Source organism: Gossypium arboreum, chromosome 12 (assembly GCF_025698485.1).
Source record: "Gossypium arboreum isolate Shixiya-1 chromosome 12, ASM2569848v2, whole genome shotgun sequence".
In the NCBI taxonomy this organism is placed as follows: domain Eukaryota; kingdom Viridiplantae; phylum Streptophyta; class Magnoliopsida; order Malvales; family Malvaceae; genus Gossypium; species Gossypium arboreum.
Window position 1 is genome coordinate 14,373,875 of NC_069081.1, and position 14,727 is coordinate 14,388,601.

A 14,727-nucleotide genomic window follows, 5' to 3' on the forward strand; every position below is an offset into this window, starting at 1 on the left:
AAGCTAGTCCAGAAAAGAACCATTGGTGTGAAATGGGTGTTCAAGGTCAAATACAATGCTTATGGGTCTTTGAACAAGCACAAGGCAAGACTTGTAGTGAAGGGTTACAGCCAATAGTATGATATTGACTTTTCAGAGACCTTTGCACCAGTTGAAAGGTTAGATACTATGAGACTTTTATTTGCCTTGGCTACTTAAAAACAATGGAAAGTGCACCAATTAGATGTCAAGTCTGCTTTTCTGAATGGTTTTCTCAAGGAAGAAATCTTCATTGAACAACCAGATGGGTTCAAGGTTTCTGGTGAAGAGCATAAGGTTTATACGCTCAAGAAAGCCTCGTATGGTCTAAAGCAGGCACCAAGGGCCTGGTATGACAGAATCAATGCATATCTGTCTAGGCTTGGGTTTGAGAAGAGTATCAGTGAGCCTACTCTCTATATGAAGAAATCAAAGAATGAAACCCTACTGATTGTGTCATTATATGTAGATGATCTGTTGGTAACTGGTAGCAAGAGGAAGTTGATTGAAGAGTTTAAAAGGCATATGCAAGACATGTTCAAAATGAATGACCTAGGGGAGATGACCTACTTCCTTGGCATGGAAGTAAAGCAATCTGATCATGTTATCTTCATAAGTCAGCAAGCTTTTGCTTTGAAGATTTTAAACAAATTTTGCATGACAAACTGCTCTATTTGACAATTATAAGGCTTGATATCATGTTTTCTATTAGCCTTCTATCTAGGTTCATGCATTGCTGCAATGTTGTTCACTTTAAGGCAACCAAAAGAGTCCTTAGATATGTAAAAGGAACTTTGGACTATGGGGTAAAATTTATGAAGACTGAAGAACTAAAGTTGATAAGGTATTCTGATAGTGACTGGGCAGGGTCCATTGATGATATGAAGAGCACATTTGGGTATTTTTTCACTTTAGGCTCATGATTTTTCTATTGGAGTTCAAAGAAACAACAAACTATGGCTCAATCAAAAGCAGAAGCAGAATACATTGTAGTTGTTGTTGCTATCAATCAAGCCATTTGGCTAAGGAAGCTCTTATGTGATTTAAATGAGAGCCAATATGAAGCCACTAAAATCAAAGTTGACAATCAGTCAGTTGTTGCCATAGCAAAAAATCATGTATTTCATTTCAAAACAAATCACTTTAAGATTAAATATCACTTTGTTAGGGAGGCTGAACAATCAAAGGAACTTAATTTTATCCATTGCAGCTCAGAAAATTAGCTTGCTAATATTTTAACTAAGTCTCTTAATGCTACAAGGTTTGACAACTTAAGAAGAAGTATTGGTGTTTGTTGCATACAATCCAAAGAGGAGTGTTGAACTTTGGCCTGCAATGCAACAGCAAAGAAGTCTTTGAAGCTCAACAAATGTAACAGTTCTGTTTTGTTCAACTTGTAACTAGCTTAGTTCATTTTGTAATTAGTCTATTTGAAACACCAAGACTAGTTTGTTGATTGGTGTGATGTTTTAGTGATTATATTGGCTGATAAGTTAGCTTCACAATGTGTGCAAGATAAGTTTTGTAATTTTCTATGTAATTAGTGGAGCTTCACAATATGTATAAGATAAATTATGTAATTTTCAATGTAATTAGTGGGAGTAGTTATACATTAGATAACTGCTTTGTAATTCATATATTTGGCTTAATGAAATCGTTTATGATGATGAGTTTTTTATCATCTTTTGCACCATTTTCTTTATTTCTTTTTTTTTTTCTTCCTTTGTTGCTAATAACACCAACATGAATCCTGGTCTCCTAAGGACAATACATGGTCTCTTGTTTGGAAGCTCAAAATATCTCAACAGGTAAATAATTTTCTCTATATAGCAAACTTCTTATCAATGACGTTAAATGCTCTAAGAGTATGACGGATGATGCGAGTTGTAATTTATGTGGCCATCGTTGTGAGACTAATTTGCATTCGATCAGGGATTGTCTCATGGCACGGAGGGTTTAGTCCCAAGTAATTCCAAGAAATGTATAGGCTAGCTTTTTCACATCCTCGCTTGATGACTGGATGCTTGAAAATCTGAGGCAGACATTCCCCACTCCGTTTATTCAATTTGATTAGAGTGTACTTTTTGGAGTCCTCTATTGCAGCTTATAGAAAAATAGGAATCTCATTTTGTTTGAGCATGCTGGTTAAGACTCCAACAAAGTCATTTCAAGTGGTATTGGTTGGGCAAAACATCTAGTGGATGTAGGGGTTTGAGAAAGGCTAGTGAATAGCATGGGAGAAGGGGTTTCAATTTGGTTACTACCTATTTCTATGTGGGTCAAACTCAATAGGGTTTCAATTTGGTTACTACCTATTTCTATGTGGGTCAAACTCAATACAAATGGTATTGTATTTGCAAATGGTTTTAGATCTACGATAGTTGGATTGATAAAGAAAGAGTTGGGTGATGGGAAGTTAGCTGTAGCAAGTTCGTTGGTGTCAGCAATGCTCTTGAAGTGGCCCTTAATCTGTTTTGGATGGCCTGCAGATTGCTTGGAATAATGGCTATCATAATTAGGGAAATTTTAATTTTTTTAAAATATTTTCATTTATATATGTTTAACATTTTTAATATATACTTCAAAAGTAACTAAAAATTATTAAATATGTTTTTATAAAAAAGTAAATAATTTAACAATAATGTTTTAAAAAATATTATATATATTATTTAAGTGTTTGAATTGAATTAGTGTGATGAATAAACTCTACACCAACTCAATTAAAAACTACTAAAACATCATATTTTAACCAACTAATATATATTATTATAAGTTTTTTTATATTTTCATACTTTTATGTAAAAATTAATAAAAAACGACTTTAAATTAAGAAAACTATGCAAAGGATAACAATTGAACTCAAAATACTAAAATATTAAATTTTACCATTCAACCAAAGCCTTATTATTATTATTATTATTATTATTATTATTATTATTATTATTATTATATATGACAAATTTTACATAAAATTTAATTTCCACCCACTTCACATTTTATCTACCTATACTATTGTGTGACTGAAATGACATCACAAATAAACTAGATACTAACTCAATCAAGGAAATTATTAAAATACCATATTTTAAACAATTAATATAGAGTATTATAGAGTATTTTATATTTTCAAACTTTTATATAAAATTAATAAAAACAACTTTAAATTAAGAAAAAATATGCAAATGATAAGATTCGAACTTGAAACATCGATTGAGTCAGTGTCTCAAGTTAATTAAATATTGAATTTTTCTTATAATTAGACTTTTAATATTGATTTCATTTCACCAACATGAAATTTTTTGGCATGCTATAAAAATGATAATATCATAATAAACAATTGGTGTGCAATTATGATTGTTAATATGATGTATTTGACTATTTAATTTTTTTACTACTTAATTTAAACTACTTTTTTATTTTAATTTTGTACATAATACATATGTTTAATTATTTCTTTCAAATTATATGTTTTATTATTTATTATATGTTATTTTTAAAGCATATATATTTTAAATACGTGGTTTCCACACAAATATGCATGTGTTTATATTAAATAAGCTTGCAATTATTTTTATAGATTAATTAATTTAAAGAAAAATAGACATAATACAACACCGTACAAATTACAGATAGGGATGTAATTGGGATCAACATTAAAATCAGAGGGACCTAAACTAAAACCCATCTTTATTTTTAAGCAGCTCTATATAAATTGTTCTTAAACTTTTATAATGTTTTTAACATTTTTTCTTCTTAAATTTTATATTGCAACAGCCATTCACGGTCATATTTAAATAAATAAATTGTAAATTTATTCTTACAAATCTTAGCCTTCATTAAATATTCAATCGAATTAAATTGAAGCAGTAATTTTATTTTAATTTTGGAAAATAATAACTTGCAAATTAAAAGAAAAATCAACAATAATAACATAAAAAGAGCTTAAAGTTTCCTGGAATTAAGCTCAACACCCAACATCCAACATTCAAAGATGAAAGGAAAAAGAAAACCAATGATGATAACAAAGATCATATAGGATCAAACATTATCATCAACCCAAATGCAAATGAACCTTAATCGCCAGCAAAAACACGCAAATGAGCCCAAAATACAGCAACGAATGGATGAGAATGGAAGCACCACTGGTCTTAAAGTTGCCGAATTCCACGCACCTATGGTGGCCCGGAACCTGAAACAGCAGCCCCGGCGTTAGCAGCACGAAAAGAACCAGTGCCACGAAAATAGGACCCCAATCCGACATCCTTTTACGGTATGGTCGTCGCTGATGATAGAGCTTGAGCCGATAGATTGCAAGTGATTTATTGATGGAGTTTCTCATATGAAAATGAAAAAGTGAGAGTGAATGTGGGGCGGCGTTTGGGCGATGAAGTCATTTGGATTCACTGCCACCGCCACCGGAATAACTTCGCCCTCATGCTTACATCCCAGAATTGTTTATTCAGATTAGATTTGAACTTATATTTCATGTGGAAGAATTAATCCGTTTTCAATTCTACAACAGCCTTTTCCTGAGTATTCTTGGGTTAAAAGTAATCATTTCATTAAACCTTTGTTATTTATTTTTTATTCGAATCAAGGAGTCCTTTTTTTCCCTCTTAAATATCAATGCATTTCATTTTTTTTATTTATTATCGTAAAGTTCAAAATTAGTTTTTAAGGAATTATTATTATTATTATTATTATTATTATTATTATTATAGCCATTAATAATAATAATAATAATAATAATAATAATAATAATAATAGGCATATAGTATAAATATAAAAAAATCATATATATGTCATGTTTACATAGTAATCTCAAAAAAAATGGTAGTAATTGCAACACTAAAATAATTCAAAGACATATATTAACTTGATCAATTCATTGGAATTTGTATCCTAACCTGACCATCATAAAATCAATTCGATGGTGAATACCAATTAACTAAGAGATACACTGTATACATCAATTATATACAATAGGCCAAGTCTTAAATAACTTATCATCTTGAAAATATTACCATCTCTATCACAATAAAACCTTTCGAGAATGGTTCTTGATAGATTTAGTGACACCTTTATATTGACAAATCTTACATATATACTACAACAAAATTAAAAATAAAAATAAAAAATAAAACAATATATATTTTAAAAAGATTAGAACAAAATAAAAGTACGAAATTATGGAAGGTAATATAAACTGAAATTATGTAGGTAAAACAAATATTGAAAAACCAGGAGCAGCAATGAAATAAAAAATCAACGTCACCACCTATAAAACAAAAATATAATTTGGAAAAACCCTGCACCGACTAGATTATTACCTGCTTTGTTCAAAATTATTGAATCTTAAGTATTGGTGATATCATTAGGCAAATGCAGCCTGTATGTGCAGGGGTTGTTCTCGTATTATGGCCTATCAAAAATGTTAGTTAAAAAAAAGACATGAAAATGTGAGATTCGATAAGTCCATAATAATTCGAATTGCCAACAAACCTAAATTATTGCAAGACAAGACAGAATATAAATGAAGAGTGGTAGTAGGGAAAGCCCAATTCTTTACAAAACAATACATTACTGATATATTGCAATGAAAACTAAGGTAATTTGGCAAACCAAAATAATGAAGAAATGTAAAATTGTCATAATATGGTTTTATCTTGAAAGTAATTAAATTTTTGATGGACCCAACTGAAGTTGATTAGATTTTTTGGGTGGCCATAAAGAAACACGTGAGTAACCCATAAAATTAATTGCCTTACTCCAACCAAAACAAATGTAAGAAATTCAAAACTCTGTTTTGCAGTACTACCCAAATGTAGGGATGCCAAATAACAAATAGAATAGAATTATAATTACTAATTTAATTGTTTGATTAAATGAAATGAAATAGAACTATAATAATGTTTTTGTGTTTAGTTGAATGGAAGAAAATATTTAAATAACCAAAGTATCTTAACAGATTATTATTTTATATTGATGATTATTGTTATTGTTATTAAACTTTAATAAGATTATTATTAAATATAATTTAATAATAATAAATAATTTAATCATATTTTAACATAATTATTATTAAATACAATTTAATAAAATAATATATAATTTAATAATATTCATTATTAAAATATAAATTAAAATCATAATACATAATATTATAAAAATAATATATAACCTATTTTATTATTTTTAAACTGTAATATATATTTAATGTGCTAAAATATCATTAGTGAAACAAATAATTTAATTATCTTCTAAAATAAAAAAGAAAATAGTAGAAGTAATAAAAAAACTTGAGATTTATATTTTACATTCAAACATAATGTTCATATATTAACAAAAAGTTACATGATGTCATTAGCTTATATGTCATAATTTGTGTTAAATTTTACAACATCAAAAAGTTACACCATTGTAATGGCATTCTATCATGTCATTATACCACTCAAATATTACTTATACAAAACTTTATCAACACAACCATGATTATTAATGGTCAGAAAGAAATCTTCTCACCCATTCCAATCGCATAGAAGAAGGTAGACTAAAGAAAATGAGCATTTGCGTCGGATGGTCTGAAATTTAGCTCAACACATGGTAGCGGTTGTCGAAACCATATCCTTTTATTTTAAAGTTTTAAATTTAATTAAAAAAACGGGTAATCAACTTTTTGAAAATAAAACATGGAGTCGCCACCGATATTTTGTTTTGGTGTGATCGGGTCACCTAAGAATTTGGTTATTTTAATAAAACATTTTGGTTCACTAAAACAACGACTTTGGTCTACGAACTTTTGAGAAAACGGGTTCGGGAGTCAATTACGCATGAGGAAGGATTAGCACCCTCACTACGCCCAAAATTGGTACCGAATCGATTAAATACTGTTCTTATGTCTAAAATTTAAAGATGTTTTTGAAATGTGGTTTTTTTTTTTAGTAACCCGAGTTAGTTGCCAAAAATCTTCTTGTTTCGACTTTCGAAAGTTTATAATTCAAAAATTACAAAAAAGAATGCCCAACTATTTGGTCCCACGAAAAACCGAAACCCAGCACAGTAGGACACAATTCCTCGAACTTCCAAACATTGAACATTGCCTCACCTTAGAAAATACGAGTGAAATTCCGAAGGGATCTTCGATTGTTTTGAACAAATGAAAAAGCGCAACCCAGCACGATAGGGCACGATTCTCAAATTGCCAAACATCGAACATCGCCTTCGTTTTGAAAGGTTTTTAATAAACATGAGTGAAAACCTAAAGGAATATTCGATTGTTTTGAACAAACGAGAAATCACAACCCAGCACGATAGGGCATGATTCCTGAATTGTTAAACCCCGAGTATTGCCTTCGTTTTAAAGGATCTTTAAAAGATATGAGTGAAATTTTGAAGGGATATTTGATTATTTTAAGCAGACGAGAAATTGCAACCCAGCACGTTAGGGTACGATTCCGCGAATTGCCAAATATCGCATATCGCCTTCGTTTAAGGGATTTTTAAAGGACATAAGTAAAATTCTAAAGGGACCTTCGATTACTTTGAGCAAACGAGAAATTGCAACCCAACACATTAGGGCACGATTCCACGAATTACCAAGGATCGAATATCGCCTTCGTTTTAAAGAATTCCTAATAGTTGTGAAAGTAGCTTAAAACGCATTAACTCGATTTGAAATAAGACGAAATTAATCATAAATTTTGGATTTTATAAAATCATATTTCAAAAATCGAGTGGAAAACGATGATATGGGGTAATATGTGTACGCATAAAATACGACAATGGAGGAGTGGAGGCAATACAATTTATTTAATCAACTAACTAACACTTAAGCAACTAAGTATAACTAACTTGAAAATATAACTCAACTTCAATTATGCATGGAGAATAATTAACATGACAACATAAGACAATGAACAAATAATATGCTACAACAACATGCATGACAAAACATAAAATGATTACTACTAGATGCACAAAACAAAATGCAAATCGAAGAAGCAATATGGTATAAAATTATTTTAAAACAATGATAAGTACATGACACGTACTATATGAATTGATGAATTGATAAATAAAGAACATTTGTAAAGACAAGCTTAATAAACACACGCAATCATTAAAATATATATTGTAGAATGAATATTTTTAAAATACGTAATATATAAGTTGATAAATTTATGTAGAAACTAAGAATATATAATTATTGAAAGAAATATTATAGAATCAAGGTTTGAATCCAATTGTATGTAAATGTAAATGTTTTAAACACAAATTCATTTAAAGGTTTACAAAATACATGATAATAAAAATATATGATACAAAAGAGTAATAAAATGCATGATAAAACATAATGCCCAAAATAGATTTATAAAAAATGTACATATAAATTTATAAAAGAATAAGATTAATAATAATATATATAATTTTAAGTTGGTCTAAAACCATACATATCCTTATATCAAAACATTTGAATAATAGGCTATATAAAACATAAAAGCAATGTAATATAAAGAAATATTCAAAAATACTAATTTTATAATTACAAAATGAAAGTTCTAAAATGGTTTCATATATACATAAAGGAAAATACTTGACAAATCATAAAGCAAAAAGTGTTTTAAAATAGAAAAATCTATTAGAGTAATAAGTGTATTAACATATATATATAAATTTAAAAGTAAGTATATGTAAATTAATGTAGAAATGATAATATGTATAGGTTTAATGATGTATGTAAATCAAATATATATATACTAATATAAGTAAGTATAAAAATAATTTTACGTGAGAACGCGTATACAAAACATGTTAGAATAATAAAATATATGCTAAAATACATGGATTTAATAATATGTGTAGATCAAATATAGGTATTGATAAATATATGCACTTACATAATAATAACCTAAAAATATATTATGTAATGATGTATGAGAATAAATTTATAAGGAATTATATGTAAAATAATATGGAGTTATTAGTATACATGAAATAAAACTAACTTTGTTATAAAATACGTGTATATATATATATATATATATATCTACCTGTATAATTGCGTATATAAAAACATTTAAAAGAATAGTATGCAAAACGTGAAAGTATAATGACCAAAATTACAACAAATAAAATGAGTAAATGGTATAAATGATGCGATTTATACAAAACGTGTAAATAATAAAAAGAATTTCAAATAACTACACAAATGAAGTCAAATTAAAATAGATTAACATTCATAAGAATATTAAATGGATTTTAAGGTGGTGATTGCACAAACAAAAAAACTCGACTAAAATATTATATATATACAAGTATATAAGAATGTTTAACTAAAATACCATATATAATGTTAACAAAATATAATATGAAGATAACAATTTTAAAACAAGGTAAAATTATTACTATTATTTCAACAAATAAAACCAAACAAGAAACGAATTATCAAGAAAAACGATGCATGGTGTTGATAGAAGACTAAATTAAAATGAATTTAAAGTAATAGGGATAATTTATAAACTAAATAAACAAAAAGAGGACTAGAGTGCAATGCGCACAAATACGTGGGGACTCAGGCTGGAAATAATCCAACTCTCGAAACGCAGTGTCTAGGCGCGGATTAAATCGCACTCATGCGCTAATTTGTAGGGTGAATTAAGGAAAAACAAAAGTAATACAAAATGACTGATTGAAATTCAGCACAAAAGGGGAAGGACTTAAGCTGAAAATATCCCTCAGTAACCAAAGCGCGGATCCTATCCGGCGCGGGTCGGGTCATCGGGTCACAGCTCTTGGGACGGTGTCATTTTGTAGCCATTAAGATTGGCTTAAAACGACGTCGTTTCGTACATTACATATAAACAAAGATTATGGAACCCTAATCTAACCCCTTAGCCATTTGCAAAAACACTCAGCCGAACAAAAAAACACTCTATTTCTCCCTTTCATTTAGCCGAACCCAGAGAACCCCTCCGACTGTCGTCCGACCATAGTTTTCGGTCACCGATTATCACGCACAAGGCCTAATCCAGCTCCGCCCGTCTGTGAGTCTGAGGTTTCGTTCAAAAGCCTTTGAATCCCCCCAAAACTCCGGTTGCGACGAAGTGAGCGAGGGTTCGAGGGAACAACGAAAAAAACAGAGGTAAGCCTCTTTTCTTTATTTCTTTTATACACCCAAACAGAAAAGCAAGAAGCAAGGAAAGAAAGATCACCAAATCAGAGAAGAAGAAGAACTAAAAAGGTCACCTTTTTAATATTTCTATTCGAATGCTTTTGATTGCTTTTTTTGTATATTGCCTCTGTTTTTTCGTTTTCTATTGCTTTTGTATGCCTGTAACCCATTACAAGGATTGCAATTTCGGCTTTATAGCCGAAGAAAAAAAGAAAAATCAAATAAAAATACAATATTTTTCTTTTGTTTGCATTTGCTGCTGTGTCTTGTTTGTTTTTGCAGGTGGTAGGCCAGGTTGGCATACGGAGGCCTTGCGCATTTGAGGTCGTTGACGTGGAGACACGAGCGGTGTTTGGGCTACATGGTGGCTGAAGGTTGCGGCGCATCTGCTGCTAGGGCTAGGGTTTGGCGAAATTTGTTTAGCATTTGGGCCGTTTGGGCTCATTTCGAGTGTTGGATCAGTCTTTGGGCCGTAAGGTTTTAGTTATTGGGTCTAGGTATTGGGCTGTAAAAGGACATTAATTACTGGACTGTTTTGTTTATTTCTTTGGACATTTGGTTTAATAATTTGGTATTTATTTTGGGTTTCAAAGGGGCCGGGCAAATTGGCCTATCTACAGCGGTCATCCTCAATTAATCATTCTACTTCACATAAGGTTGGATATAATTTTAGAGCATTTTCTTGAATGACTATTTCTGGCTTTTATTAAATTAGCACTTTAGAGGCAATGCTTCTACTTATTTCAAGGCCAACTATTTGTATGTTTTTCTCTAATCAGTAAATGAAGCAGAAGAAATATGTTCACTTGCATCAGAAATCTTTTTTCTTTGAAAAAGTGGAATCATCTTAGTTTTTAGATGGTTGCAGTTGTGTAATTGAGAGATCTGTAACACCCCAAACCCGGCCCAGACGTTATGACCGGATCCAACATGCCACATCGAAGCGTTCAAAACATTTTATATTGTTGATCCAGAAAAACTTACTTAGTGTTTTAAAAGATAATTTTATTATAGGTTAAAGTGAATGAAAGCTGTGCACTAGGTAGGAAACCAGAAAAGAGGTGGTGAGTCCATCGGACTGCTTAAGTACCAAGCTCCCTTCGGATCCAATCCTAGACATGCATACCGCCATTGCCACACCTTAACGTCATGGATATTTCTAGAAACCGATTTGATTAAGTCATTTTAGGAAAAGTGATTAATTTTGGAAAATACTTTCATTGCGGAAGCTTTGCTTGTTGTCGTGTTATTTTGAAATCAATTGTTGTTTTTTTGAAAACGCACCTTAAAGCTATCCAATTTCAACAGTTAAAATAAGTAATACCTATCTTAGTAATACATATTAAAACCATCAAAAATAATTAAGCGGCATTATTACATTTAAAAACCCAAAACTTCAAATGTAAATAAAAGGATGTCCAGTTCACCGAAGAAAATCAAACTTTGAGCGGGTGGCCACTCCGAATTCCCTCATGACTCCAAGCCCACTATGGTTGGGGATTTCTACGTGGATGAAAATAAAAGGGTTAGTTTGGGAAACTCGGTGTGTAAGGAAAACCCATTCAAAGCCCAAGTCGGCTCCAGCCCATTGGGCCTAAGCCCATTCAGTAATCAGTGGTCTTGGGCGAGCCCTTTTCAAATTACAATAAACGGGCCTTAGCCCTTATTCAGATAACAATATGGCCCATAGGCCCATTTCAAAATACATGCAACATCAATAACATATGCAAGCCCATTTGGGAGACTACTCAACCCACCAACCACTACACTCCACCCGTACCAGCCATACACTCCATGTGGGATAGCTCAACCCACCCAACCCAACACTCCACAGCTTCAAAGACTCGCCGCTCGATTATCAATAAATTGAGGCAAAGCCTCCAGTACGTGGACAAGCCACTTTCAGTACTTCCTCCGTCAATATCCCAATCCCATGCATCAGATAATAACAACATGGCATGCAGTAAATAACAACAGTCAAACATGCATTTAAGTCAATTTAACCCTAGGGGTATTTCGGTAATTTATCTCCTAGGGGTAAAACTGTAAATTTTCCATACATAGGGGTATTATAGTAATTTAGCTGTTTTAGGGTTTTTCATTCATATTCCTACCTTCACGTACTACAGAATCACGTACCGAGGGTTCTTACCGAATTGGGCCCGTTGGCCCATCATTCCAATTTTGGCCCATTAAGCCCAAAAATATCGAGGGCACAGAAATCATGCACTTTGCAGTCCAAACATTGCAGCTTACCAAAAACATTAATCGATTTACCTCACGAGCATTCGCACACTCGTAAATCTACAAAATACCGATTTTCGGCATTTTTGATTTTCGACTTTTGCCAATCTAGACTAAGAAAGAGGGTGTTAGTTACACACCTGTTTGCGACGATATGTTGACGAGATCCACACACGAACCACCTACAATTGGATTACTAACACGTTAATCTAACTATTCAAATACGAACTACGTATTAACCCCTTGCAATATTCGGCCAACCACACCTACAGATCATAGTAAGTTTATAAGAAAACAATAAGCAACTCATTAACAAATTTTTGTCAATGTTTACCACATAATCATAATTTCACTGCAAGCTGTCTTCCTGAGAAATAGTCACTAAATTATTTATAACTGGAGCTACGAAACTCCAAATCAAGTTCCATTAATTTTCCCTGAAAATAGACTCATATATCTTCTATCCATAAAATTTTCAGAATTTTTGGTATGGCCAATCAATACCATATTTTTCTTAAAGTTTCCCATGTTTCACTGTTTGACTAATCTGACCACTCTTTATTACGAATAAAATTTCTCATTGTACAGAATTCAAAATATGTTCTCGTTTATTCCATTTGAAACTAGACTCATTAATCTTTAATTACATAATTTATTCAGCTTCTAATTCATCTCCCACAATTTATGGTGATTTTCCAAAGTCACGTTACTGCTGCTGTCCCAAGCAGATTTATTACCAAATCACTCTTTCACACCTAACTTGCATGCTTGTTATTTAAACATGTATATCACCAATAAATCATCACATATCTATGATTTTACTTAAGTATAATCTCCATTTCATCATTTTAAAGCACAACATGATAGCTGATTTTTCCCTTTAACATCTAAGGCACATGCATGTTCATTTGTTTGGCTCAACTTCACCTATCTTCCATTTTTCATCAAAAAAACATGAAACAACAACCATTTCCTTCATTTTAATTCATGACCAAATGCTCACAACACAACCAAAAACCAAAATATGCTTCAAGAGTTAAGATAGAATCAAGAAGAACTCATGAACATCAAGATAGAAGCAAACTACCATGAACTTACCTTCAATTTTCTTCCCCAAGTGAACGAACATTCAATAGCTTTCTCCTCTCCTTTCTCTTCTCTAACTTTAGGCTATGATGAACAAAGATGGACAAAACTTTGTTCTTTTCACCCCTTTTTCTTTTAATAAAACTTCATATTTCATCCATTTAATTTTTTAATACAAAAGACATGAAATTCTTATCATGAAACATTTACCTAACCCATTATCATGAAACATTTACCTAACCCATTATCATGGAACATTTACCTAACCTATTATCAATTTGTATCAATTTGTACCATAAATTATGAATATCAAGTGCACATTTTGTCTACAACAACATGATGGCTGGCCACTTTATGTAAAATGGGAGGTTTGTCATGCAAATCCTCCTATTTTGTACTCCTATTTATTTGGCCACTTCAATTTAGCCTATAGCATTTTCAAACATTTTCACATAGGTTCTATTTCATAATTTCACTCCCTTTTTCTTATGGAACAAAAATTAACTAAAATTACCGGGTTCTATCTTAAGCTTGGGCCTTCTAGAGGCCCACTAACATAATTAAACCTATGCCAACATTCACAGGATTCCCGAAAATTGGGGCGTTACAAGATCCATCTCATCCAAAGAAACATTAGCTTCGCATCCATGGAAATCATTTCTTTCTTCATGAGTATTTGCATTAACTACATCCTCAGCATCTATTTTTTCAATAATATCAGTAACTATTTGAGCATCTTTCCTAGTGGCTCTATCTTTTGCGTATATGGTAGTAACTTGGTCATAATAAGGGAAACTGCGATGTCTGAATTGATTGACTTCTTTATGACTCTTTAAAAAAAATGAGGAATCCATATTAGAAATAAGTTTGGTCAAAACAAGATAATAAAAACTTGAAATAATTCTTAAACTTATATATGAGTTCCACACAACATTTTCAGCAACAACAAACTGCCTATGCTCTTTCCAACCAAAGCTGCTATTGTTTTTTCCACGGAGCACGTCATAAACAATTTCTCAATCCCTTTTCAATGTCCTAATCCTCGATTCAAGATTAGGTTTAGCCTTCAACATAGCATAGGGTAAAACTTTTTCTAACATCCTTTCCATCTCATTTAAATAACTAATCTTGAATCCAGTATCTGCATTAAAGGTTCTAACATTGTGCAAATCGACCATACAGGGAACCAACGCAACATCTTTTTCTGG

General features: G+C 31.4%; 1 protein-coding gene across 1 annotated transcript; it reads right to left on the reverse strand.

Moving 5' to 3' along the window:
* Positions 1–3,871: 3,871 nt before the first annotated feature.
* Positions 3,872–4,602, reverse strand: LOC108478934 (uncharacterized). The gene has a single exon (XM_017781387.2). It carries the CDS (start codon positions 4,355–4,357, stop codon positions 4,070–4,072), a length of 288 nt encoding a protein of 95 aa, XP_017636876.1. The 5' UTR covers positions 4,358–4,602; the 3' UTR covers positions 3,872–4,069.
* Positions 4,603–14,727: the final 10,125 nt, after the last annotated feature.

Excerpts from the sequence above, each read along its gene's own strand:
- LOC108478934 (XM_017781387.2), bottom strand. The coding sequence starts at position 4,357 with ATGAGAAACTCCATCAATAAATCACTTGCAATCTATCGGCTCAAGCTC.